Source organism: Hippopotamus amphibius, chromosome 4 (genome assembly GCF_030028045.1).
Source record: "Hippopotamus amphibius kiboko isolate mHipAmp2 chromosome 4, mHipAmp2.hap2, whole genome shotgun sequence".
NCBI classification, from domain to species: domain Eukaryota; kingdom Metazoa; phylum Chordata; class Mammalia; order Artiodactyla; family Hippopotamidae; genus Hippopotamus; species Hippopotamus amphibius.
The window spans coordinates 157527677-157554909 of NC_080189.1; the positions used below are offsets into that span (position 1 = coordinate 157527677).

The 27233-nt window shown below is 44.0% G+C and overlaps 1 protein-coding gene across 12 annotated transcripts in view; it reads left to right on the top strand.

The window, feature by feature from the left end:
* Positions 1-26740, top strand: part of SIPA1L1 (signal induced proliferation associated 1 like 1) — a 443906-nt gene extending 417166 nt beyond the window's left edge. For 11 of the 12 annotated variants that reach the window (XM_057730455.1, XM_057730457.1, XM_057730458.1 and 8 more), the window contains 7 exons: positions 1982-2221; positions 2992-3157; positions 8379-8625; positions 18795-18941; positions 20805-20919; positions 24052-24136; positions 24777-26740. In XM_057730455.1, the coding sequence (XP_057586438.1) occupies positions 1982-2221; positions 2992-3157; positions 8379-8625; positions 18795-18941; positions 20805-20919; positions 24052-24136; positions 24777-24920 (1144 nt within the window). In that variant the 3' untranslated portion in view covers positions 24921-26740. The remainder of the gene's footprint in view (positions 1-1981; positions 2222-2991; positions 3158-8378; positions 8626-18794; positions 18942-20804; positions 20920-24051; positions 24137-24776) is intronic. The other variant, XM_057730466.1, reaches the window with a different exon arrangement.
* The last annotated feature ends 493 nt before the right edge of the window (positions 26741-27233 follow it).

Consider the following 27233-nt stretch of genomic DNA (forward strand, 5'->3'; position numbering starts at 1 on the left):
GCACACATGCACACATATAAACTCTCTGTACCATTAGGGTTTTATTTTTTGTTGTATTTTGTTTTGTTTTTTGCTTCGTTTTTTATAATGAACTTTTTTATTTTAGAATAGTTTTTGATTTGCAGAAAAGTTGCAAAGATAGTACAGAGAGTTCCCATGTATGCTTCACCCATTTTTTACCTGTTCTTATCATCCTGTGTCACTATAATACATTTGTCATAGCTAAGGAATCAATGTTGATGCATTCTTATTAACTAAAGTCCATACTTGATTCAGAGCAGGACCATTAGATTTTGACGAATGGAAGTGCTCATGAGGCATGCTTTGAGACCACATCCTGTTAACTAAACCTTCAGTAACAAAGTCCACTGGAGTGACCTGTCTTTGGTCTCAGTCTAAGTTGGAGAACTCAGCAGGGCTCAAGTGGTATGAACGCAGGTCCCATGAGATCACTGGGAAGAAAGTATGGAAATCCTGCAGTTAAAAGCCCTCTAGGTTTGTTGTCAGCTTAAACTTGCATCTCTGGTTTTGAAAATTCTGCATGAGTTTTAAAAGTATAATGAGCAGTCTTCTCCTTGAGTCCTAGAGGACTTTAGTTTTGTAATTTCTAACCAAAGTTTAAAATACCTTGGTGATGAACAGTTTTTTATTTTTAGTCACCATGCCTAATATTACATCTCCAGGACTTACTTATCTTATAACTAGAAGTTTGTACCTTTATGAACCCTCTTTAGCCATTTCACCCACCCTCCAGCCTCCTTTGACAGCTACTCTGTATCTAGGAGTTTGGTTTTCTAATTTTTTGAGGAACCTCCGTACTGTTCTCCATAGTGGCTGCACCAATTTACATTCCTACTAACAGTGCACAAGGGTTCCCTTTTCTCCACATCTTCGCTCACACTTATTTCTTATCTTTTTGATAACAGCCATTCTAACAGGTTCGAGGTCTCAGTTTAGATTTGCATTCCCTTGATGATTAGTGATGTTGAGCCTCTTTTCATACACCTGCTGGCCATCTGTATGTCTTCTTTGGAAAACTGTCTATTCAAATTTTCTACCCTTTTTTTAATTTGGATTGTTTGCTTTTTTTGTTACTGAGTTATATGAGTTCTTTATTATTTTGGACAGTAACCCCTTATCGGATACATGATTTGTAAATACTTTCTCCTTTTCAATAGGTTGCCTTTTTATTTTGTTAATGGTTTCCTTTGCTGCACAGAAGCTTTTTGATGTAGTCCCTCTTGTTTATTTTTGCTTCTGTTGCCTTTGGTTTTGGTGTCAAATCCAAAAAAATCACTGTCAAGGAGCGTACTGTCTGTGTTTTCTTCTAGGAGTTTATGGTTTTAGGTCTTACCTTCAAGTCTTTCATCCATTATAAGTTCACTTTTGTGTATGGTGTAAGATAGTGGTCCAGGTTAACCTGATAAACAGCTTTTTAGAGAGTCAGTGTTACTGCCAGATGCCACGGCAAGGAGACCTCAAGGTGCCCCTTTGGCCTTAGACTTTAGTGTGTGAAGAGCTCTATGCCTGATCCAGTCTTCTCTTCCCCTCTTCAGCTCGGGCCTGGGGAATGTCACCCGTGACCCTTAGTTCTGAGGGAGGGAGGACAGAGAGCCGTTGATACTTCCAGACCTTTTACTGCTGAGCTCACTGACACCCCCCCACCCCAGACTTCACTGTAACAAACTTCAGCAGTGCCAGTGTACTTCCTCCCACGCCCCAGAGTTGTAACTATTTTTACTGTTCAACTTAAAGTACAGACTAAGACCCAGTCATCATCTTTCACTTTGATAGCAGGCAATTAAATTAAAGTGAGAAAGCAAGGAAGGCCAGTCAGCTCCATTAATATTTTATGAAATATTCATTGTTCTTTAATCTGGCCATAACCCCTGTCCCGGATGACGCTTTTGTAGCTGACAGACTGACCCCAGGATGCACACACACGCGCGCATCCTTTTGTCTTTGTCCCGCTTGTCCTCAGTACCATGAGCTCCCGACACTCTGCCAGCCCGGTTGTCTTCACCAGTGCCAGAAGTTCACCGAAAGACGAGCTTCATCCGGCCACCTCCTCGCAGCTCGCTCCTTCCTTCTCCTCCTCCTCTTCCTCCTCATCTGGTCCTAGGACTTTCTACCCTCGCCAGGGCGCTACTAGCAAGTACCTGATTGGATGGAAGAAACCCGAAGGAACCATAAACTCTGTGGGATTTATGGACACAAGAAAGTAAGGATTCTCTTGCTGGGTGTTTTGCTTTTAACATGACGGAGAACAGAAAAGGTTGAGGCCGTTTCCTGCAAGAGAGGAGGCTGGGCTAGGGGCTAGGGAGAGGGTGGTTTGGTAGGGAGATTTTTTTTTCCTAAGTGAAACTTGTCTTAAATTGTTTCTCTGCCACATTCCTTAAATAAGACGTATTGCAAAACATCCAGATTTGAGAATCTTAAGTCTCCTAGGAAAGAGTATGTCTGAAGAACAAACTTCAGAATAATCGCCCTTCTGGTGCTAAGACTACACTTGTCCCTTTGATGCTATTAATCACAGCCTTCCCGTGTAATTCCTAACAGGGCCAAGAGGCACCAGAGGGACTATTAGAAAATAAGTGACCACCTCTGAACATAAAGAACTTTTTGACAAAGTAGTACAGCAAAGAATAAATGATTCAGTCAGTGACTTTGTTTTTGTTTGTACAAAGATCACATTTGGGATTCATACCCCGTGGTCTCTTATTAATGTCTGTTGCTAATTTTGGCTTAGCGGAGTTAATAGTTTCCTGTGAAAGAGTGATTTATTCATCAGGCTTTTTATTTTGTATTTCACATTGGTCTTGTTTCTCGAACAAGCATTTGTTTGAGTAGATTCTAATGTAATTGAACAGAAGTAATTCTCCTTTTCTCTCCTTTAATAGCTCTCCCTTGACTTACCTCTTTCAGAGTCCACTGTGCCCTTGAGTCAACCTTGTCAACTTAATTTCTACCCTCTTTTCCCCTTCTTTCAAGGCGTCATCAGAGTGATGGCAACGAAATAGCCCACACCAGGCTGCGTGCCTCAACCAGGGACCTTCGGGCGTCCCCAAAGCCAGCCTCCAAGTCCACCATTGAGGAGGATCTCAAGAAACTCATCGACCTGGAAAGCCCAACTCCTGAATCCCAGAAGAACTTTAAGGTACAGGGCAGAGCTTGGGGTAAATAGCAGTTTAGAGAAGCTGGACAGGGCAGTTACACCCTCCAGGAAGTGGTGGTTCGCGGCTTCTCTTCATCAGACCCCACTTCCCGCCATCACCCAATTGTGCCAGTAATTAGTTCACAAGTTTTCCAAATGATCTGTCCCTGCGGCCACATCCCTTGAGTCCAGGTTTATATTAACCTGTCCCTACCCCCGTGGCTTTTTTTTCTTCCAGTGTATCCTACTTACAGTGCACAAGCTACACGTTCTTGACATTACTACTCAGATGACGTTGCCTCTCAGAACTTTGCAGAGACACCCATGGCTCCGTTGTTGGACAGAAAGTTTTCTGAAAGGGCGTTATTGCCTTTTGTCCCAAGGATCCTCCTTCTCCCACAGTAGCCCCCAGTGTGTTTCCTGTCCTGTGTGTGCCCATAGCACCCTGCACTCTGGCCTGGCCTCTGTCCCCTGCCCCTGGCCAGGCAAACCTACCAGCTATGCACTGCATGCTCTTTAGTCCAGCAACCTAAGCCTTCAGAACTTGCCAGACTCTCTTCACTTCGTAAAGCCTTCTCTTCACTCTCAGAATTCCAGACTAGAAATGCCTTCTCTGGAACCCAGCCTCCCTCCCCATCAGGCCCCGAGAACTTGCTCAGAGTTTGTGGGTATGTCAGTGGCCAGATTTTTGCACAACCACGAGGAAGGGTTTATTCTACTCACATCAGCTTGGAGGACCCTTGAAGCCCACCTAAGGCTCTCTGCTTTCTTGTCCTCTAAAATGTGCTGTCTCACGCTCCCAGGCTCAGAGCTAGTGTTGGCTGAACTGGGCCCAAAGGTATTTCATGCTAAGCGTTAGGTATTCCTGTCTACAGTGTACTGGGTGGCCCCAAGAGAAGAGATTCCATCCCCCCTGAAGGTCATGGCTGCGATCTTTAATGTTTTCTGTTCTCTATGTTCTTAGTTAAATGATTTGTAGTCTGGTCAAAGTGACTAGAATGCTTAATTCAAGAAGACCTTTGAGAATTGACTGGAAATGGAAGCTGACGTGTTTCCTAACCACTCACCATCCTGAAACTGTGGTTAGAGGGCGAGAGACGTGCCCAGCCGTGTGGTCTTGTCTCACCCAGGCTTTCTTGTCATCTAGTGTATGTGCACACATGCATGCCTCTGTGTGTGTGTGCCGCACGGTGTGTGCGTCTTCCTCCACATAGGTCAGCTATACCTCCTAAACTTACAGATCAGCATTTACAGAGATGAAATGTACTCCAAAGACCATTCTGGAGTTTTGCTGAGAAATCAATGAGTTATTAACATAAACATTAACATCATAAATCTTTTTGAAGACTTGCCACTCTGGATTTCTATAATTTCTGTTTCATAAGCCAGCATTTAACAGTTATGACTCATCACCCAGGGCACAAATGGTTTCCTTAGCAACCTTGCAGAAGATAGTACTTGAAACTTCTTTCTTTATCCATCAAAAACCAAAGAGGTGTATTAAAATTTTTAACTACCAGTTTCAAAATAAAAAATATTTCAGATTTTTCCTTTGAGGTTAGAGGCAAATAAAACTTGCCCTGAAAGGAATCTTTCCTCCAATTCTTAGTTTAATATTTTTGGAAAAGGGCAAGCTCGGAGCTTTCATTCTTTTGATTTACTCATGCAGTGGAAATAATTGAAAGCAAATGTCTATCTTGCCCTTATTCCAGGTCTTGGCTTTTATTTCCAAAGTGAATTACTTTAACATTCCTATTTGAAACAGGAATGCACATTCTCTATGTTGTGACTATATTACCATGAGACCCTCTGCAGAGAAAGTGCTTCTGCTGGCTAAACTATTATGGTGAAAAGGCTTGGAAGCAGAAGCTGGAAATATGCTTTTTTCTCTCTCGTTTCATCCTTTTTGGTTTGGTTTCAGATGAGTTCAGCTAAGTAGCCCTGTGTGTCTTCTGAGACTCATCATCTGAACGACCGTTGCCTCTGCTGTGTCAGGAAGGCCAGCGTGCCCTTGAGAGTCTTCCAGGCCACGCCTGGCTCAAGGCTCTGAGCCACTGCATCAGGCTTCAGGGTACGAGCAGTAGCCCGCTTTAGGCCGTGATACTTGGAACCCACTCACACCATGTTGGCCTTCTTGGATGGATAGCAAGGGCTGCCTGTGTGCCATCATGACTATCAAATGACAGGGTTATTCCCGGGCTCATTTGCCAACAGTGAGATGGCTGCTGCAGGATGTGGCGAGGCGCTGCTGGGCAGGCTGGGGCTGAGAGGTTGGGTGGCTGCAGGGCCCCATGCAGCTGCCGTGGAACTCGTATCTCAAGGAAAATGGCAGAGCTGTTAACATTCTAAGAAACCTGTTGGCAGGCAGAGCTAGCTAGGATCACCGTATTCTCCCCAAGGCCTGCATGCGTCTGGCACGTGAGCAGACAGCGGTGCAAACTGAGAGCCCTGCTCTCTAGCCAGTACTCTCAGATACAGACCAAAGGAAGAGGCTTCGTGTGGCTCTAGTGTTTAGGAAGAGCTGATAGTTGCTTATTGCAAGTGCGGCTGAGCTGTTCCACTGGGAGCCGGGAGGAGGGAAAAGAGTGAGAAGAGGAAGGAGGCGGACCTGAAGCAAGATGCCGCCTCTCTAGGCCTTGCTCCTTGGCCTTGAAACAGAAGAGCAGACTAGATCAATGGTGCCCAAGCGACTTTAAAGTTCAGGAACCCTTTTTTTCCTAATACAGTTACACATGGAAGCCCAATATGTAGACCTAAGAAAGCAGAACTTCTCCAGTGAGAGGGGTGGGGTATCTTGGGCTCCTGGGTCTCACCTGAACGTCTCCTCTCCCCAGGAAGTGATGCTGGGAGGAACCCTTCAGGGGTCCTTGGAGCACAGTTTGAAACCCCCCTTCCTGATGTTGTCTAAAATCCCTTCAGAGTCTGCCACCCACTGTATTGTGGTTCTTTCCCAGGGGCTGGCAGCGCAGGGCAGTGCCACTCAGCCATCTCAGGTATGACCTGCAAGGAAGGCAGAGGGTGGATAGGTGCACACACCTGTAAGGTTGGAATTGAAGAGGGCTAGGGAGAGGGGCCATCCCAACGAGCTTGGCCCAGACTAGGTCCCACTATTTTTTAACGGGTAGAAAGCATCTAGGCAGATCGCATTCTTCCATCTCCTCCCCTGCCTCCCTTTGGTGCTTCGTTTTGTTTTTTGTTTTTTTAGTATTTATGTATTTATTTATCTTGGCTGTGTCGGGCCTTAGTTGCGGCATGTGGGATCTTTTGTTGCAGCCTGCGGGCTCCAGAGCGTGCAGCTCAGTAGCTGTGGAGCACGGGCTTAGTTGCCCCTCAGCATGTGGGGTCTTAGTTCCCCAACCAGGGATTGAACCTGCGTCTCCTGCCTTGGAAGGCGGGTTCTTAACCACTGGACCACCGGGAAGTCCCTAGCGCAGGATGTTATAACTTTGAATAAATCACGCGGCTCAAAGCATCTCTTTAAGGTAGCTGTTTACTGCCTTGAAGTATTAATATTTTCCAAAGAGGCTGAAACTAGAACTGGTAGAAAGTCTTTCTCCTGTAAAACCATCAGGGTGGGGATATTCACTGGAAAAGGAAATCTGTTTGCCGAACCCAGAGGTGCTAAAAAAGATTGAGAGCAGTTTTTGAATAGAGAGATCTGAGATCTGACCTGGGAGGCAGGAACCTTATGTGACAGTTCTAGAACCTTGCAGGTGGAGAGAGATGATCTGCTTTTTTTTTGTTTTTAATTTACAATTAGCAAGCCATTTAACCTCTCTAACACCCACTGTTCTGTGTGAAGTGAGAAGGGAAATCATCATTTCCATACCAAGTCCCCTCCCACTTAAAGACTCACAAAGCATTTATCACAGCAGCTTAGTTTTCAAGGTAAGCACATAGCACATATGGGCTTAACTCATTGTGAATTTTAAAACGTGAACACAATCGGCTACACCTGGGGCTTATTTACAATGTATTGGATTAATAATTTTCTCATATTTTATGCTGCAGCTGTACATACCACACTGTGGGTAGCTTTGACTGGATTAACCCTTGGCTTGTTGGACGGACGCATGTCAGACCTCAGAACCCGTGAAGGAGCCTCAGCATCAGCTCTGTCCTCAGCCTCCTGAGCCGTTGCTATATCATTATCTCTCTGTCCCTTCAAAGTGTCATGGAAAGTGTCACAGGGGCTTCCTGCCAGCAGTGACTCAGCCCTCCTACTCACATCCTCACCTGTTCCCCACATTGTTCTCCCTGCCCAGATGAACAGTCGATGAAGAGGGACTGAACAAGGATAACTCTGTTAACAGACCACATACTCTGTTGGCTTGCGGGGTGCTGGATATTTCAATATTAATGTGTCTGTTTTTCCTCCATGAATGGGATTCTCAGAAGCTTGCTATTTGCAGAAAAAAATCTCAAATAAAAATCAAATCTGGTCACAAAGGCAAAAGACATTAACACGAGATGCAGCTTTCTGGAGCTTTTGTCATTTATATATAACTGTGTAAATACCTGTCACTTAGAAAGATGACTTCCCTATTTTTATTTCACAGATAGAAATCCATCTCAAAAAAGTATCTCCCAAGCTCATAAATATAATATTAGTAGTTAATGCTTTCAAAAGCCACCTATTATTAGAGTGAATATGTTGTGATGATCAAAGGCTCTTGTTGCCTAGAAAACACGCAGTCACTTGACAAGCTTCTGAGGATACCTTCCTGGCACCGTGGCTGTTCCCCTGGGGACCATAACATTATTTTGTAACACCACTGACACATGCTGTTGTGATCACTCCAGTGTTTCATGGAATCCCCGTAATAATTCTGAGAGGTTCCCCCATTTCATGGACAAGGAATTGGGCTCAGAGCAATAACGAGATTTGGTCAAAGACATGGGATTCAAGTAAAACCCACATTTGTTTGACCCTAAAGTCTTGCTGTTAACCATGACACAAGAGTGATGAATCCACTTAATCACATATCTGAATTTTGTACTGAGCACTGAGTGTGCTGGGCTTAGAGGATGTGATGACCAAGAACTATTTTAACCCTTAAGGATGTAGACAATCATGGTGGACCTTGAGGCTTCCTTTTTGGGCTCCAGGATTTGAAGACTTGTGGCTGTGAGAGTGGTTTTGTTAACCCATCCATTCTCCGCTCCAGGTCTTAGGTGTGTGACCCAGAAAACTGATTTCTGTTGTCTTGACACTGTTTTCCAGTTCCAGGCGCTCTCCTCTCCGCAGTCCCCCTTTCCCACCACCCCCACCTCAAGGCGGGCCTTGCACAGAACGCTGTCCGATGAGAGTATTTACAGCGGCCAGAGGGAGCACTTTTTCACCTCGAGGGCTTCGCTTCTGGACCAAGCCCTGCCCAACGATGTCCTCTTCAGTAGCACGTACCCTTCTCTCCCCAAGTCTCTTCCATTGCGGAGGCCTTCGTACACCTTGGGAATGAAGTCGTTGCATGGTAAGTTTGTCTTCAGCTGTAGCTGGACAGCCCTGTTGACGATGGCCAGTGTCCCCAGACACCTGCCACTCAGTTTGCTCAAAAATGAGAATTAGAGGAAGTCCTGCCTGCTGGCTCAGATTATCTGTGGGCTTACCACCCCCTCCCTCATTCAGCCTCTCACCTGGAATCCCAGACCACAGGGTACAGACATTGAGCCTCACCAGACCACCACAAGAGTCATCTAGGCTGCTTGGGATTTGTTTGTTTTTAATTGAGGTGTAATTAACATATAACATTATATTAGTTTCAGGTGTACAACATAATATTTCAATATTTGTATATATTGCAAAATCACAAAATGAGTCTAGTTAACATCCGTCTGCATACGTAGTTTAAGAAGTTTTTTTTTCCTTCTGATGAGAACTTTTAAGATTTACTTCTGTAGCAGCTTTCAAAGATGCAATACAGTATTGACAGTAGTCACCATGCTATATATTATATCCCCATGACTTATTTATTTTATAACTGGAAATTTGTACTTTTTTTTTAAACTTTATTATTTTTGGGGGGGTACACCAAGTTCAATCATCTGTTTTTATACACATATCCCCGTATTCCCTCCCTCCCTCCAGTCCCCCCCCCCACCCTCCCGCGGGTCCCCCCCACCCTCCCTGTCCCAGTCCTCTAAGGCATCTTCCATCCTCGAGTTGGACTCCCTTTGTTATACAACAACTTCCCACTGGCTATCTGTTTTACAGTTGGTAGTATATATATGTCTGTGCTACTCTCTCACTTCGTCTCAGCTTCCCCTTCACCCCCCGCCCCCTCCCAAACCTCAAGTTCTCCAGTCCATTCTCTGCATCTGCGTCCTTGTTCTTGTCACTGAGTTCATCAGTACCATTTTTAGATTCCGTATATGTGAGTTAGCATACAATATTTGTCTTTCTCTTTCTGACTTACTTCACTCTGTGTGACAGACTCTAGGTCTATCCACCTCATTACATATAGCTCCATCTCATCCCTTTTTATAGCTGAGTAATATTCCATTGTATATATGTGCCACATCTTCTTTATCCATTCATCTGTTGATGGGCATTTAGGTTGCTTCCATGTCCTGGCTATTGTAAATAGTGCTGCAATAAACATTATGGTGGAAATTTGTACTTCTGACTCCCTCCAGCAACCTTTACTACCCCCACCCTACTTCTGGCAACCACCAATCTGTTCTGTTTCTGTGAGCTCTTTTTTTTTTTTTTTTTAGGTTCTACATATAAGTGAGATAGATCATACAGTATTAGTCTTTCTCTGACATTTTTCAATTAGCACAGTGCCCTCAACATCAAGCCATGTTGTTCCAAATGGCAAATTTTCTTTTTTTTTAAATTAATTTTTATTGGAGTATAGTCAGTTTATAATGTGTTAGTTTCTGCTGTATGGCAAAGTGAATCAGTTATACATATCTCCACTCTTTTTTAGATTCTTTTCCCATATAGGTCATTACAGAATATTGGGTAGAGTTCCCTGTGCTATACAGTAGGCCCTTATTAGTTATCTATTTTATATATAGTAGTGTGTATATGTCCATCCCAGTCTCCCAATTTATCCCTCATCCTCCTTTCCCCCCTGGTAATCATAAGTTTGTTTTCTACATCTGTGACTCTAAATTTTCATTCTTTTTTATGGCAGAATGATATTCGTGTGTGTGTTTGTGTGTACTTTCATTTGTCCATCAGTCTTGGCTGTTGTGAACATAGGGGTGCACATATCTTTCTTTTTTTTTTTAATAAATTTATTTATTTATTTTATTTATTTATTGGCTGCATTGGGTCTTCGTTGCTGCACACGGGCTTTCTCCAGTTGCTGCAAGCGGGGGCTACTCTTCATTGTGGTGCACAGGCTCCTCATTGTAGTGGCTTCTTTTGTTGTGGAGCACGGGCCCTAGGCGCTTGGGCTTCAATTGTTGCAGCACATAGGCTCAATAGTTGTGGCTCACGGGCTCTAGAGCACAGGATCAACAGTTGTGGCACATGGGCTTATTTGCTCCGTGGCATGTGGAATCTTCCCAGAGCAGGGCTCGAACCTGTGTCTTCTGCATTGGCCGGCGGATTCTTTAGCACTGCGCCACCTAGGAAGTCCTACATATCTTTCTGAGTTAGTGTTTTCTATTTCCTTGGTTAAATACCCAAGAAGTAGAATTGGTGGATCATGTGGTAATTCTCTTTTTAATTTTTTGAGGACCCTCCATACTGTTTTCCATAGTGGCTGAACCAATTTACATTCCCATGAACAGTGCACAAGGGCTCCCTTTTCTCTGCATTCTCACTAACAATTGTTATTTGTTGACTTTTTGATAATAGCCATTCAACAGGTATGAGGTGACATCTCAATAGGTTTTGATTTGCATTTCCTAGATGATTAGTGATGTTGACCATCTTTTCATATGCCTGTTGGCCATCTGTATGTCTTCTTTGGGAAAATATCTATTCAAATCTTTTTTATTCTGATTGTTTGCTTTTTTGCTATTGAGTTATATGAGTTCTTTACATATTTTGGATATTAACCTGTTATCAGATATGTGATTTGCAAATATTTTCTCCCACTCGGAGGTTGTCTTTTCATTTTTTTTGATGGTTTCCTTTGCTGCACAGAAGCTTTCTAGTTTGATGTAGTACCACTTGTTTATTTTTCCTTTTGTTCCTTTTTGGTATCAGATCCAAAAAATCATCACCGAGACTGATGTCAAGGAGCTTATTACCATGTATGTTTTCTTCTAGGAGTTTTATGCTTTCAGGTCCTACATTCAAGTCTTTAATCTATTATGAGGTAACTTTTGTGTATGGTGTAAAATAGTGGTCCAGATTCATTCTTTTGCATGTAGCTGTCCGGTTTTCCCAACACCATTTATTAAAGAGATTGTCCTTTCCCCATTGTATATTCTTGCCTCCTTTGTCATAAATTAATTGATCATATATGTGTGGGCTTATTTCTGGGCTCTCTATTCTGTTCCACTGATGTATGTGTCTGTTTTTATGCCAATACAATACCATTTTATTGTAGCTCTGTAATAAAATTTCAAATCTGGAAGCATGATGCCTCCAGTTTTTTGGTTCTTCTCAACACTGATTTGGCTATTCAGCACTCTTGTGGTTCCATACAAACTTTAGGATTGTTTATTCTATTTCTGTGAAATATGCCATGGGAATTTGCATATAATTTCTTTGAATATGTCAATTGCTTTGGGTGATATGGACATTTTAACAATATTCTCATCTATGAGCATTGAATATCTTTTCATTTATTCATGTCTTCATCAGTTTTTTCATTAATGTCTTGTTCTTTTCAGCGTATAGGTCTTTTACCTGCTTGGTTAAATTTATTCCTAGGTGTTTTATTCTTTTTTGTATATGGGATTTTCTTAATATATCCTTTTGATAGCTTATTATTAGTGAATAGAAACAACACTTTTTTTTTTTTAATCAATTGCGTGTCTTACAATTGTCCTGAATTCTTTGATTAGTTCCAGTAGTTTTTTGGTGGAGTCTTTAAGGTTTTCTGTATGCGATATGTTATCTACAAATAGTGACAGTTTTACTCCCTTTCTGACTTGGATGCCTTTTATTTTTTTTTCTTGCCTAACTGCTCTGGGTAGGACTTCCAATACTATGTTGAATAAAAGTGGTGAGAGTGGGCATCCTGTCTTGTTCCTGACCTTGGAGCTTTCAGCTTTTCAAAGTTATGTATGGCATCAGCTGTGCCTTGTGATATATGGTCTTTATTATGTTGAGGTATGTTCCCTCTATGCCCACTTTGTTCAGAGTTTTTATCATAAATGGATGTTGAAAATGTAAAATGTTTTTTCTGCATCTATTTAGGTGATTTTTTTTTTAATAAATTATTTATTTATTGCCTGCGTTGGGTCTTTATTGCTGCACGTGGGCTTTCTTTAGTTGCAGCGGGGGGGGGGGGCAGCTCTTCATTGTGGTGTGTGGGCTCCTCATTGTAGTGGCTTCTCTTGTTGTGGAGCATGGGCCCCAGGCGCGTGGGCTTCAACAGTTGCGGCACATGGGCTCAGTAGTTGTGGCTCACGGGCTCTAGAGCACAGGCTCAATAGCTGTGGCGCACGGGCTTAGTTGCTCCGCAGCATGTGGAATCTTCCCATGGCAGGGCTCAAACCCGTGTCCCCTGCATTGGCAGGCAGATTCTTTACCACTGCACCACCTAGGAAGTCCCCTTCTGTTGCTTTTGAATGGAATGTCCTGTATTTCTGTTAAGACCATCCAGTCTAGCATGTCATTTAAGGCCAGTGTTTCTTTATTGTTTTTTTGTCTGGATGGTCTGTCATTTGTTGAAAGTGGTATATTTAAGTCTTCTACTGTTGTATTTTTGTCTATTTTTCTTTTAGGTCTGTTAATATTTACTTTATGTAATTAGGTGCTCCTCGGTTATGTGCATAAATATTTACAAATGTTATATTCTCTTGTTGAATGACCCCGTTATCACTGATGTTTGTCAAGATCTTTGTCTCTTACTACAGTCTTTGTCCTGAAGTCTATTTTGTCTGATACAAGTATGGCTACCACAGCTTTCTTTTGGTTTCTTTTTGTGTGGAATATCTTTTCCATCCCTTTGTCTGTGTGTGTCCTTACATGTGAAGTGAATCTCTTGAAGCAGCAATTAGATGTGTATGGATATTTTATCCATTCAATCACTCTGACTTTTAATTGAAGACTTTAGTTCATTTACATTTAAAGTAGTTATTGATAGCTATGTACTTTTACCATTTTGTTGTTTTCTGGCTGCTTGTAGTTCCTCTGATCCTTTCTTCTTCTTTACTGTCTTCCTTTGTGGTTTGATGACTTTCTTTAGCGGCATGCTCTGATTTCTCTTTCTCTTTTGTGTATCTGCTGTCGAGTTTTGCTTTGTGGTTACCATGAGGTTTACTTAAAACAACTTATAACAGTCTGTTTTAAGTTGAGAATGACTTAAATTTGAACACATTCTAAAGCTCTTTTACTCCCCCCCATTTTATGTTTTTATGTAGAATTTACATCTTTTTATCTTGTGTATCCCTTAACTTATTATAATTATAGTTATTTTTACTACTTTTTTCTTTTAACCTTCATACTAGCTTTACAAGTTCACCACCTTTACTATATATTTACCTTTTCCAGTGAGACGCATACTTTAATATGTTTTCTTATTACTAATTAGCACTCTTTCCCTCTGCTTAAAGAAGTCCCTTTAACATTTCTTGTAAGGCCAGTATAGTAATGAACTTCTTTAGCTTTTGTTTATCTGGAAAAACTCTTATTTCTCCTTCAGTTCTGAATGACAGCTTTGCCAGGTTCAGTGTTCTTTGTTGGGAATTTTTTCCTTTCAGTACTTTGAATCCTGCCACTCCCCTCTGCCCTGGATTGCAAAGTTCCTCCTGAAAAATGCACTGATAATCTAATGGGGGTGGGGGACTGCCTTCTATGTAGCAAGTTGTTTTTCTCTTCCTGCTTTTAAGATTCTCTCCTTCTCTTTAACTTTTGACATTTTAATTATGTGTTTTGGTATAGGTTTCTTTGGGTTCATCTTTTTGGGACTCTCTGGACTTCATGGACCTGGATGTCTCTTAACTTCCCCAGATCAGGGAAGTTTTCAGCCATTATTTCTTCAAATAAGTTTTCTGCCCTTTTCTCTCTTCTCTTTCTGGGACCCCTATGATGTGAATGTTGGTCCACTTGATGTTGCCCCGTAAGTCCCTTACGCTATCTTTGGTTTTTCATTCTTTTTTCTTAGCTGCGTCGGGTCTTCGTTGCGGCACGTGGGATCTCCGTTGAGGCATGCAGTGTCTTTCATTGTGGCATGCGGGCTTCTCTCTAGTTGTGGTGCACAGGCTCTAGGGCACGTGTGCTCTGTGGTTTGTGGCACACAGGCTCTCCAGTTGAGGTACATGAGCTCAGTAGTCGTGGCACACGGGAGTTGCACCCACGGCATGTGGGATCTTAGTTCCCTGAGCAGGGATCAAATCTGCGTCCCCTGCATCGCAAGGCAGATTCTTTACCGTTGGACCACCAGGGAAGTTCCCATTCTTTTTTCTTTTTGCCCCTCTGATTGGCTGAATTCCACGACCCCATGTTAGACTTCACTGATCTTTCTTCTGCTTCATCTAGGTTGTTGTAGAACCCCTCTAGGGTATTTTTCAGTTCAGTTACTGTATTCTTCTGTGACTTCTGTTTGGTACCCTCTTAGATGTTCTGTGTCTTTGTCGAAGTTCTCACTGTGCTTATCCTTGCTTCTCCGGAGCTTCCTCATGACCATCATTTTAAACTCTTTATCAGGTAAGTTATTTATCTTCATGTCATTGAAAAATTTTCCTGAGGTTTTTCTTGTGTTTTCATTTGGAACATTTCCCTTTGTTTCTTCATCTTCCTTGACTCTGTATTTGTTTCGATGCATTAGATAAAACAGCCGCCTCTCCCAGCTTTGATGAAGTGGCCTCATGTAAAAGATGAACCTTATCTTCCTACCCTGCCCTAGCTCTTGGTGGTCTCTCAATCCTTTGTGACTGTCCAAGCACCTATTTCATTTTTAATAGCCTTTAGCAATTTGAAGGTGTGACAAGACCTGGCAGTGTTCCCAAGGGATGGATCTCTTAGATTCAGGCTGATTGGCAATCAGAATCTCAGGCAGCACCTTTTAAAATATACAAATATGAGGGTGAGTCGAAAATGATCCGCACTCTGGCTATAGAACCTCCACAGCCAGAGTGTGGATCATTTTCGGCTCACCCTCGCATGTACAGCCCTGTGGGACTGCAAGTATAAACACACACACCCCACTCCCCACCCCCGTCGCCCTCCAGCCACCAGTGACCTGGAGGTGTCTGCTGGGTGGCAGTCACAAATATTGGGGAACCAGATGTGTGTCTAAGCTCCTTTCTGGAGACGCCTGTGAGCTGGAGTGAGGCAGATGGAGAGCACAAAGATTGTGTCCACTGGCCTCTGTTCCCTGAGGGCACATTAAAGGCCTCTACATGTGCCAAACCAGAAGGCTGTGCTCTGGCCAGAGCTCCAGAACAAGCAGATAGGACGCTTTCACCGAAAGATTGGGGTGTGTTTCAGTCTGCAGTCTGGCAGTGTCCGTGGGGCGGTGGAGGGGTAGCCTGCCAAGAACCGTCTCTTCGGGTGTTAGTCCCGGCGGACCCAGGAACATAAGCGCCCCTTGGCCTCCAGAGCCAGGCCATCAAGGGGCAGCCGCTGAGCAGTAGCCGCAAAACTGGGGCACCTGTGGTGTATACAGGTTCTCCTTTGGGATGCTTGTTCAAAGCAGAGATTTCTAGACCTTATCCAAGACCTGCTGAATCTGAATACAAAAGTGTGGTTTGGGAGTTAGTATTTTTACCGGACATCCCAGCTGCTGTTAAGATTGGGCAAATTTGGCTAACAACGGATTCGTTATTTCTTAGAGGATTTTATCCACTGGCTTCCCCAAGCCACACCGTTGTTCTGTCTTTCCTGGCTATGAGAGTGTTACCTGCGGTGTCAGCCACTCACTTGTTGCCTCAGTCATTCACTGAGTGAGTATTATATAGGAAGAGGCTCACTGATGCCGGGCACCTTCGTGTTCTTCCCTCTGTTTCATACGTGCCTTGTTTCCTCCATCACCTTACTTGATCCCAGTTATATTAAGAGCCATATTCGGGGACCAAAAAAATTGCTTTTTTTCTTTCTCCTCTCTCTATCCGACTCTATCCAACTCCATTCCAGGGTTCTGCACCTACCCTCCCGCCATTGCCTGGCCGTGTTCCTGCTTATTATACATATGGCTGTAACCCCACCTCCCTTCTGCACTTTTTCTTTCAGGTAGTTCTGCAGCTTTTATCTCTGTGTCCATTCATACCCAGTTTCTTTTCCTTCTGCTTCTTCTCTGGCACAGTATTTTCTTTAAATCTCCTACCTTGCCTTCTCCGTGCATCTTTTCTGAGCTCTCAACCCACTCCCGTGACTGTTCCTCCGTCATCTCCGTCCTGCTCCCTACCCAGTTCCCTTCTCCTTTCTCACCCATGGCAGACATCAGAGATCACTCCGGCTTCCCCCACCTCCCTCTTTATAAGAGGGCCAACTACAGCTTGAACCTGATTTCTCTTTGCTCTGAAAGGTCACCTTCTATGAACCAAATCTGACACATGAAATGACCACTTTTTACCATCTGGACACTAGAAACTACCTCCTAGTGGTGATCTAAATAGTAACCTTTCCTCTCCCCTTCTCTCCCTGCATTGGGACCACTCTCCCTGCACTCCATTCCTCTTACAACTTCCTGCCTACCTTGAATGTTTCTTTCACTTCCCCATTTTGTAAACTTTTATAGGGATAAACATAAACCCTCTGTGAAGGCCTGCCTGCATGTGTCATGTCACAGTAGGCCCTGCCTTCTACTAGAAGCTCACATTTAGGAGAACAGCCTGGAAATATGCCTCGTACACCCTCACTGTCCAGCTGAGGAGCATGGGGTTGAAGGCCTGGCCCTGAGGAAGGGACGGAGCGGCCCACCCTTCCCAGCTCCTTCCCATCACTTCTTGCTCTCCTGAAAGTCGGGCAGCAGCCGCAGTGATCCCACCGTCCTTGGCGGGCTGGTCCCTACGCCCTGGCCTCATTGGTGTGACCACCACTGAGATGTGTGTGAGGAACGGGCAACTTCTTTTTTTTCCAAATGGAAATTTGGGCCCCAGAGATAAAGGGCAGAAAGGTTGTGTGTGACACACAAAATTGTCTGTTCCAAAGAATCTGAGAAAGGAAAAATAAATATGCATATACATATATATATACACATACACGCACTGAATCACTTTGCTGTACGTCAGAAACTAATGCAACATTGTAAATCATTCCAACTACTTACTTACCCTTGGTGGGAGCACGCTTAAATAGAACTGAGCCTTTAATATCAGGCAGTATTTGTTGATTTCCATTTACTCATAATTTTGCTAATTTTAAGCACATTAATAACGAGCAGCTGCACTTCAGAGCAGTCCTTTATGTAATTTGAAAGGGGAAGCAAGCACTAAATATACTCTGGTTTGTAGGCTGTCATAATTGACAAAACTTTTTAACTCCTTGTAAACAGTCATTTCCAGAGTCGCTTACAGATTTTAACTGAGAGCGTCTTTGCTTTTAGCCCTGTGTTTGCATGGATTTTAGTGTTACAGTCACATTGCGCAGGCAGCCCTTCCCATGGCGGCACACACTCTGCCCCCGTTTCCACCCCAGCTTCTGCCCCATTGAGAGCATCTTCATTTCCTGAGCTGCGTTTCCCTCCTGTGCGATCCTGAGCAGTAACAGCACACCCTCCACTGCACAGAGGGGCTCATTTATGCCCATTCCTCCTGTCCCCGGGCTAAGCAGAGATGAGTTGTCACTACAGTTGAATATTTGTATTTTAAAAAATTGTCACCTTAGAAGGGGCTTGGGTTGTTGGGCTGCTGTAAATTGAAAACTGTTGCTCAGAGTTGCTTAGCACATCCTGGGGGAGAAGGATGCCAGCACCAGTTAACGTGTGTTAACTCCACTGGGTGACCCAGCACTCACTCTCACGTGCTCTGATTTGATTCTCACACCTCCTTGGATATATCCAACTGCAGAAACCATTGGGCCATCCCTGGGATACAGGACAGACATGGACCAGGGATGCGTCTGCCCCTCACCAGTCCCAGGGACACAGGGAGTCCATGTGGAGGGCAGTCTGATCGCAGGTTCCAATGCAGATAAAAATAAGCTTTACTCTCCCCTCAAATACGCATCACCAAACCTAGCTCTCTGTTGAAGTGGGTCCCTTCACCCCAGGCTGAATCCCTTGACTCTGTGAGGAAACGTAAGGTGCCACAGCTGCCCTGGGTCCCACTGTAGACAAGCAGCTCCCGCAAAAGCAGACACATTGCCTCGGTGCAGAACTAACTTTTCCAAGGTTCACACCACTTGAAATGGGACAGTGGGAGGTTATACAAAAATGAATTGAGATTGGAGGAATTCAGTTCCTAGCTCCACTCAGCGTTAGAATGACCACTAATGGCCTGTTAGACTAGAAACTGATTCCAGGTAACCAATGACTTACAAATCTATTGTGGTAACAGAAAACAGGTAAAACTTTGAGTGCTTCTCCTGTGGGCACGAGAAGCATCTTATCCTCATCCTTTCCTGCAGGAGAGTTCTCGGCCTCGGACAGCTCCCTCACCGACGTCCAGGAGACCCGGAGGCCGCCCATGCCCGACCCCGGCCTGATGCCCCTGCCCGACGCTGCTGCGGATTTGGATTGGTCCAACCTGGTGGATGCCGCCAAGGCCTACGAGGGTGAGTCCGCTGATGATCCAGGCTGGGCCACGCCGAGGTCGTGGGCAGTGTGAGTGCCCTGGACACATTGACAGCACACGCATTTCACCAGCACAGCCAGAAACCAGTTGTGCGAACAGTTCTTAAGCACATGGCAGAGGGCCCCCCCACTGTCAGATTTAATCAGGTGGAACCCAGTGTTTCCTCTATGTAGGAATTCATAACACGGATGCCTCGCCTCCCAGTATCTGGGAAAAGGAGAGCTCAGGGGAGTCCTAGCTGTCACGTGACCGAAAATAGCACACGTCCAGGGAGAGTTTTTCATCACGTCGTAAAGACGTCATTGCTCAATGCAGCACAGTTGGATCTGCTAGGATGCTCGTCCTGCTTGGCCCAGCCCCGTGCTCCCTCTGCCCTTCTCACTCTTCTCTCGGGTGTGTGGTGGCGTGTGTGCTTTCTGCCTGCTTTGTTCCTACGTCAACGCACTGGCTGTGTGCTTGCGTTAAGCCAGTGGTCCTTAAATGCAGGCCTGTAGGCTAGTTGCTGACCTGCTCTGCTGAAGTAGAAAATAACTAAAAGTATTGCTGTCTGCACTGACATAAGGTGGTCATAGGTCTTTTTTTTAATAGACTGACTCTAAGGTTGTCCTTCCAGATTTTTTGATGCTAAAATGGTCTTTGTAAAGTGATGACGCTAGCAGGTGATTGGTTTTGAGTTTTCGTTTTCTTGCTCTTACTTGGAAGGATTGAAAGTTGCTCTTCAGTCAGGCTCCAGTTTTGAGGGGAAATTGCATAGGCCGTGGAATTCAGAATTCAGGCAACCACAAAGCAGTGAACAGTGAATCCCCGTTTTAGCTGATGGCAATTCTCCAGAACTAACTTGATTGTAAATTTCAATGTGTTGGTCGCTCCCCTTCATATAAAATCACAGAAGTTTTGCTTTTTGTTTGAATTTTTATTGACGTGTAGTAGATTTGCAATGTTGTGTTAGTTTCAGGTGTACAGCAAAATGAATCAGTTCTACAGTATACATATATCCATTCTTTTTTTGATTCTTTTTCCATATTGGCCATTACAGAATATTGAGTAGAGGTCCCTGTGCTGTACAGTACGTCCTTATTTAGTTATCTGTTTTATATAGTGTGTATATGTCAGTCCCAATCTTCCAATTTATCACTCCCCACTTTACCCCTTGGTAACCGTGTTTGTTTTCTACATCTGTAACTCTGTTTCTGTTTTGTAGATAAGTTTATTTATACCCTTTTTTTAGATTCCACATATAAGCAATATCATATGATATTTGTCTCTCTCTCTGACTTCATTCAGTATGACAATCTTTGGGTCCATCCATGTTGCTGCAGAGAAGTTTTAGTTTTTTAATGGGAGAGTTTTTAAAAATTTGATTTTGTTTCTTGGCTCAAGCTTGAAGTTGGTGTATTTTGAAACAGGTGGTGTGGACCTAGGCTAAAGCCCACCAAGGTGGCCAGGAGTCTTATGGAAAACATACTTCAGGAAGCCTCAAGAAGCTTCATACTAGCACTTTAATGTGTTTTATGTTGTCATTGAGTGGAAAGCATTGGTCTGGAAATTTGGCACAAGGCCTATTTCCGGGGAAACAATAGAATGGTACTTTTATGAGCAAGGGAAAAGCTGGAATAGAAATTGAGTCACAGCAACTATTTTTAAAGGAGAAATTACAATGTTACTATCCTCTTCCAGCTAAAACAGTAAAAAAATTTTCCTACAAGGGCTGGGAGATGATAAGGTTTCCGATGCATTCCTGTCCCCTGATTAGATCTGACTGTGTGTGTGGGCCATTTCTTCTGATAGAGAGGGCCCAGGATGTGGTTCCAAAATACTGAATGGTTTCTTCTCTCCGTTTCAGTCCAGAGAGCCTCATTCTTTGCTGCTAGTGATGAAAACCCTCGCCCTCTGAGTGCTGCATCCAACAGCGACCAGCTTGAGGACCAGGCTCTGGCCCAGATGAAGTCTTATGGCAGGTTAGTCACCCATTGGCAAGGGTACCACTCTGCACCACGCATCACCTCCCCTAGTGACAGACAGCAGGTGGAGGCCACGGATTAGCTGAAAGAAGCTCATCACTGCATTGCCAGACACTTCACTTTTTAGTTAGAATGCTTTGTAATCAAATACTCCAAACACCATTAAACTGTTCTTGATGACTTAAAAGTCCTCATTATGAATATTCATTATTATTTAATGCCGGAATACATTTATGTCCTCAGGGTTTATTAGGTAAGGTAAGAGAAATCATTTGTGCTAAATATCCTTGGACTCCTGTGCGTTTAGCCCTTGAATCAGGTTTCTGAGTCTGTCAGTTTTGAAGCTGTGAGTTGGTCATGCTTGTAAATGTGCCTGCATCTTAGCAGCTCCCAATGTTCTGCTTCAGACCTACATTAGAACTGGGTCACCAGGATAGGTAAGATGTATGTAAAATAAGAAGTATAAAAAGCAGTAGCTGAATTAAGAGTACTTTTCCATTTCCCCCTCAAATGGTGAAGTTGTTGGATGAATGTGTGATGTTCCGATACATTAAAGCATCCCAACCGTCAGCCGTGGACACGTAGTAAGCCCTCCTTGATGTAGAATAATTTCATCCATTTGAAATCTCTTACAACCTTTTGGGGATGATTAAGAATCCAAGTATCTATAAAACTTGATCAGAAACAGCCAGTAACAGGAAGAGTGAGGCTGCCATAGATCGCACAGATGTATCGGGGACTTGTGCTTGAAGACGTCTTAAGCAAGTCGGTAAGGAAACCCTCTTCTCTGAGAAAGTATAAAAGTAGTGGATTGTTTGTTGTGTGACAGACATTGCCTTTATCCTGTCATTGGGACAGCTGGGGGAGGAAAGTGGTGGTTAGTTTGGCTTTTGAGAACTTTTTTAAAAATTGCAGAGTCGAGGGGAGAGCCCCAAATGTCCCTTCTTAGGTTGAAGAGACGTCTAAGTGAGCAAAGACTGTTCTTAGGAAGGATTATTAAACGGTTCTTAAATCTCTGTAGAGTCTGTAGGAGCACAAGATGAGGATGATGTGGAAGAGCAAATATAAATGGAGTTAAATATGTTTTAAAGGATGATCAGTGCACTCACAGACACACGACTAATTTCGGAAGTCAGGACAGGCTGCTGAGAATTACTGACAGCCTGCAGTGGCTGCTTCAGCCCTGCCTCGCCCCCAGCCTCAGGGTTTTCTGTTCAGCACTGCTCTTATTCTGTCACATCTTTGGCCTTGAACCCATCCAAACCTGACCTGCTTGTGAGGTTGTGAATTGCAGCTGATCACTTCCCTTTTAAAGTCCACTCACTGTCAGCTTTTAATGGGTCATCCTGTCTTAGAAGGTGGGAGGTCATTTTCATTCCATTTTATTTACAGCCCGGTGACATTCCATGCCACTGTGGGCTTGCTGTAGATCAAGAAGTAGCAGAAGACTTTGACACAGGTTATTTTAGGTCAGGAATTCTAATGTGAACTTTGATCTTTAAAGTAAAGAATACCTTTTATTTCATGGTGCCAAGAGTTCAGAGTCACCACCTCTTCCCCTTGACCTCTGGAAAGAGGCAGCTGCCAGTTGTCTGCGCGGAAGCCTTCAGGTTCTTGGTTGTGTGAGGCCGAGGTTGTGTTTCTGGTTAGAACTCACCCGGAAACTTTTTGGAGCTTGAATTCAAGTAGAGGGGAGTCGGGGAAGGAGAGCTGGCAGGTCTTCAGCCCTTGCCCAGCTGTGTCATCTGTTCAGCCAGTGACGTGGCCATCTCGTCCGCTAGCTCCCCCTCCTTTTGGTGTTCCACTGGCGTGGCATTTTTAGCACGTAAATGGGAGAAAATAAGAACATTGTGGGCCAGGAACTGTTGACGTAAAAAAAATTCACAACTTGAGCATTGCGAGTTAAGTTTTATTCAGGGCAAAACGAGGACTGCAGCCCGGGAGACAGCACCTCAGATAGCTCTGAGACACTGCTCCAGAGAGCTGGGGGGCAGCTCAGTGTATATGTGATTTTGGTGAAGGAGTACATGCAATCAAGCACATGTTTGTTTTGTTTTGATCGATGTATCTTTTTTTTTTTTTTTCAGTTGTGGTGCACGGGCTCAGTTGCTCCGTGGCATGTGGAATCTTCCCAGAGCAGGGCTTGTACCCATATCCCCTGCACTGGCAGGTAGACTCCCAACCACGGCCCCACCTAGGAGGTCCAAGCACATAGGTTTTGCAGATGGTTTCTGCTGGTCTCGTGAAGGTTTCTGCTAGTCACGAGGAGCAGTTGTCACCATGAAGGATTTTAGTGCTTTTCTAGATATGAGGAGATACAAGAATTGGGCTCATAAAATCAACTCCTGAAAATATCTGACTACCTGAAGACCTTTCCTGCCGGTTTTTGCCAGAGCGCAGAGAGCCTGCCTTTCAGCGCTCCACCCCGACCTCCTTTCAGGGGGTGCTGGAGAGCCGCGGCTGCAGCAGCACGTGCTTGAATCCTCCTCGAGGCAGATGGCGAGTGCCGGGGGTAGTTGACAGGGCCGTGGAGTTTGCTGATGATACTGGTGGAGAGGCTAAGACATTAAGGTTGGACTGACAAGCTTCTAAAGATGCAGTCTTATTTTTTAAATATTTAAGGATATTTAATCTAGTCTAAGTTAAGATGTGGGCACAAGAACTTAGCTGCCACTGGGTGGGTGAGTGGTCACAAGCTTTACCCACCAGGGTTGCCCCGAGGCAGAACCTGCACCAACCCTCCCCCACCCAACACACAGAGGAGTAACTCTCTTCTTAAAGCCACTCAAGAGAGATTCGTGTCACTGTTTGACAGTGTCTGCCAGAAAGTTCCTCTTGTGCTGCCAAAGCGACCGTTTTCACTTACTGTCCTATATTCTTTTGTCACAGATGCAGCATCTTTAACAAAGGAAGCCATTGATTGGCTGTGGTTCACGCGTGTATTACCTTTTGTTAAGACTGCCGCTTTCTTTTTTTACAATGAAAATAAACAGTTGTGTCGCCACACTGAGTAATTTACCATTGAAAACCATTTTGTAAATTCAGCCGCCTCCTTTAAAAAAAAAAAAAGCCAAACCTAGCCAGCCTTGGAGGCTCCCGCCAACGTGGTCTTTTGTTTCTTGTTCCCAGCAGTAAAGATTCCTCACCCACTCTGGCTTCTAAAGTGGACCAGCTGGAAGGTATGCTGAAGATGCTTCGAGAAGATCTGAAGAAGGTAAGCACATATTCTCAAAGCAGCTTACCCAGTCCAGGCAAGCTGCCCTTGAACTGTGAGAGCCCTCTGTCGATAGTGTTAGTGGAATAAGGTGGGTGTTTTCCCTACTTTCTCGGTACACACGTGTTTAGGGGGCTGCTTAGAGCTTGATTCCCACTGACACACATAGCGCAAGAAGGCTTTCATTGTCACGTGTACAGAAAAAGCGTTCCCTTTTTTGTGACCGCCTGTAAACCTCAGCCAGCCCTCTCCCAGCCTCCCCACCCCTGGTCCCGTAGCCCAAACCCACATGTCCTCACTGTCATCCAGGCTCTTGCACCAAAATAACTAGATGCTGTTTGTTTCTTGAGTGGCTTCATATTGACAGCAGCCCCCAGAACAATTGTCTAAAATGTAAGACAGCCCTTATTCCTTATAACTTAACAAAGACATTAAAATACGCAGTCATGTATTTACATTCCAAAACAAGCCTGTGGTGGATGTCTCTGGCAGTCCCCTTCCCTGGGCCAGAGCATCTTAAGGCCCAGCGCCAGGCCACGTAGACAGGTGCTTAGTGGAATGAAGGAGGGAAATGGGTGAAGGGTGCACCCAGAGCCACAGCCACCCTCTTAGTTCTTTTCTGCTCCACTCGCCCTCCCAGGAAAAAGAAGACAAAGCCCACCTTCAGGCGGAGGTTCAGCACTTGCGAGAGGACAACCTGAGGCTGCAGGAGGAGTCCCAGAATGCCTCCGACAAGCTGAAGAAGTTCACGGAGTGGGTCTTCAACACCATCGACATGAGCTAGGCCGGGAGAGGGGGCCGCGGGGTGCCTGCCCCTTCGTCCCGCCCCAGCCCCCGACTTTGCCCCCATTTGGGGAGTGCACAATGCGACAACTGCAGATCAACAATCATTATCTGCCTTTTGTAGAAAAGAAAAAGAAAAAGGTAAATAAAAATTTTAAAAAGTAAAATAAAAGTTTAACTGCTAAAATGTGAATGTCTTTATTTTTTTGCACAATATCTTTATCTGTTATGTATTTAAAAAGAAACTGGGCCTAGGACCAGGGTTCCCCCCCACCTGCTGGCCCATCTGCCTCTATTTCCATCAGCTCTTTCTTATCATCTATTTCAGGTAACCCAAGCTTTCCCTCGTTATCCTGACAAATGTCATTGTTCCTAGGAAAATAAAATTTTTAAAAACTGTTTATTTGGGGAGGGGGATTTCCTTACCTTCGTTCCTAAAATGCCTGGGGAGGGAGGTACTTTTAGAAAATGCCTACCTCCCTCGAATGGCTTGTGCATGAGCTAGTGATGTCTGTCCCTATCTTACAGAGATCAGCAGGATCGGGGTTACTTAACGATAACAAATCAGTGAACCAGAGAGAGGCAGAGACGGAGCCTGCGGGCCACGCCCCTTTTCCATCCTGCATGATGACATCACTACTTCCTCCTTCCTTTCTCTGGGGAAATGGTCCCAGGTGCTGTGTGCTCCTTTGAGCTGGAGCCCTTTTTGTTTGGCTTAAGTGAGTCCCTCTAAATTGGAATCAGCCTTCCTATAGCTTCCTGGTTCGAAATAGTAATTAGTTTCAGACTTCTTCCAAACTAAAAAGTCTTATGATTTGTATGCATTTTGGTCAAGAATATAGTTTTGTTGGAGATTTTTAAAGATAACAATGTGGCAAAATTGTGTTTTTACCGGGCTCAAAATGATCTTATTAATAAATTAGCAAATCCTTCTCTCCAAAGCAAGACTTCACCAGTATGTGTAACTAGGAAAACTGAATGTTAAATTGTGAACTTTAATGCTTACTTGTCAGGAGCAATGACTGTGATCATGGAATGGGCTTTTGAGACCTGCATGCCCCAGTGTGCAATTTCAGCCCAGCATTTTCTGCACTCTTGTGTGGCCAGCCAGAGGAGTCTGCTGCAGAAATGACTGATGTGCTGTTTTTCCTGTCTAGTGATGCAGCTGCTTTGGGCCCCTGGCCATTGTTCCAAGGCTCTCAGTCCTGCACACAACAGAGACACTGGGTCACTAGTGTTGAGAGGCCCCAGGGGTGCTCCTGGTGGCTTTGTTCCTTGCCTTCACAAGTGTCACTACATTGCCACCTGTGCCCCTTCAGTGGCGACTCTGGTCTAAGGGAACGTCCAGCAATCCAGCAGCATCTGCTCGGAAGTTCCCTGCCCCAAGTAATCTCACCCCATTCCTCTCTCCATCCCTGAAATAAACGGGATGGATTTTCCTTTCTTCTCCCACAACCCCCATCACCAGACTTTTATGCTACAGTTTCATTCATGATTGTGATTTCTCCATGGGCTTTCTTTTCTCTGGTGACATTTCTGTCATGGAAATAGGAAGATTTCGGAGTGCTTATGTAAAGATCTCAATTGTCTGTCTCTTTCTCTCTGACTTGTATGAAGGAGATTGTACATTGCCTGGTATCTCTTTGTAAATGAGAAATATTGCTAACATCCAAGCATTCTGAAGTCTTGCTTCTCCTTCTGAGTTTAGTTTTTATTTTGTTTGGGGACTTGGGGCAAGCTATTTATTAGAGTTTTGCAACAGAGTTCTTGTTTGAAGCCTTTAAAGACTACTTGTAAAATTCAAATAATAAAATTCATTTTAAACGCTCTTTTAAAACGCTTTGGTATTATTGCTTGAGGTTTTCTTAAAGACCACCCAGTAACTCATCGACCCTACTTTATCCTAATTTTTCCATCAGACTCCATTAACACCCAAGATGATTTTTGAAAGTCTGTCCCTTTTTTTGAATTTTAATAAGCTTTTTTACTCTGTTCACGTGTCCATAGAGAATTCCTAATTTGCCTTCTCTGCTTTTGATTTAGTATTTGCAGAGCACTTTATTATCCATGTGTGGATTTTCCATAACAACATTGTCATTCCCTGAGACCAGCACATTTTTGGACTCCTCTGCTGCATCTCCCAACTCTCAATGTTAGATATTACGTGCTCAGGGAGTACAGATGCATGTTAATATTAGGCTGTGCAAAATATAATTAGGAAAGTTAATCCGCTGAAAAAAATCACAATGCATTCCAAAGCCAAATGGAACCAAATTTTTTAAATCTACCACGTTCCTCTCCAGTGGTGCAGCTA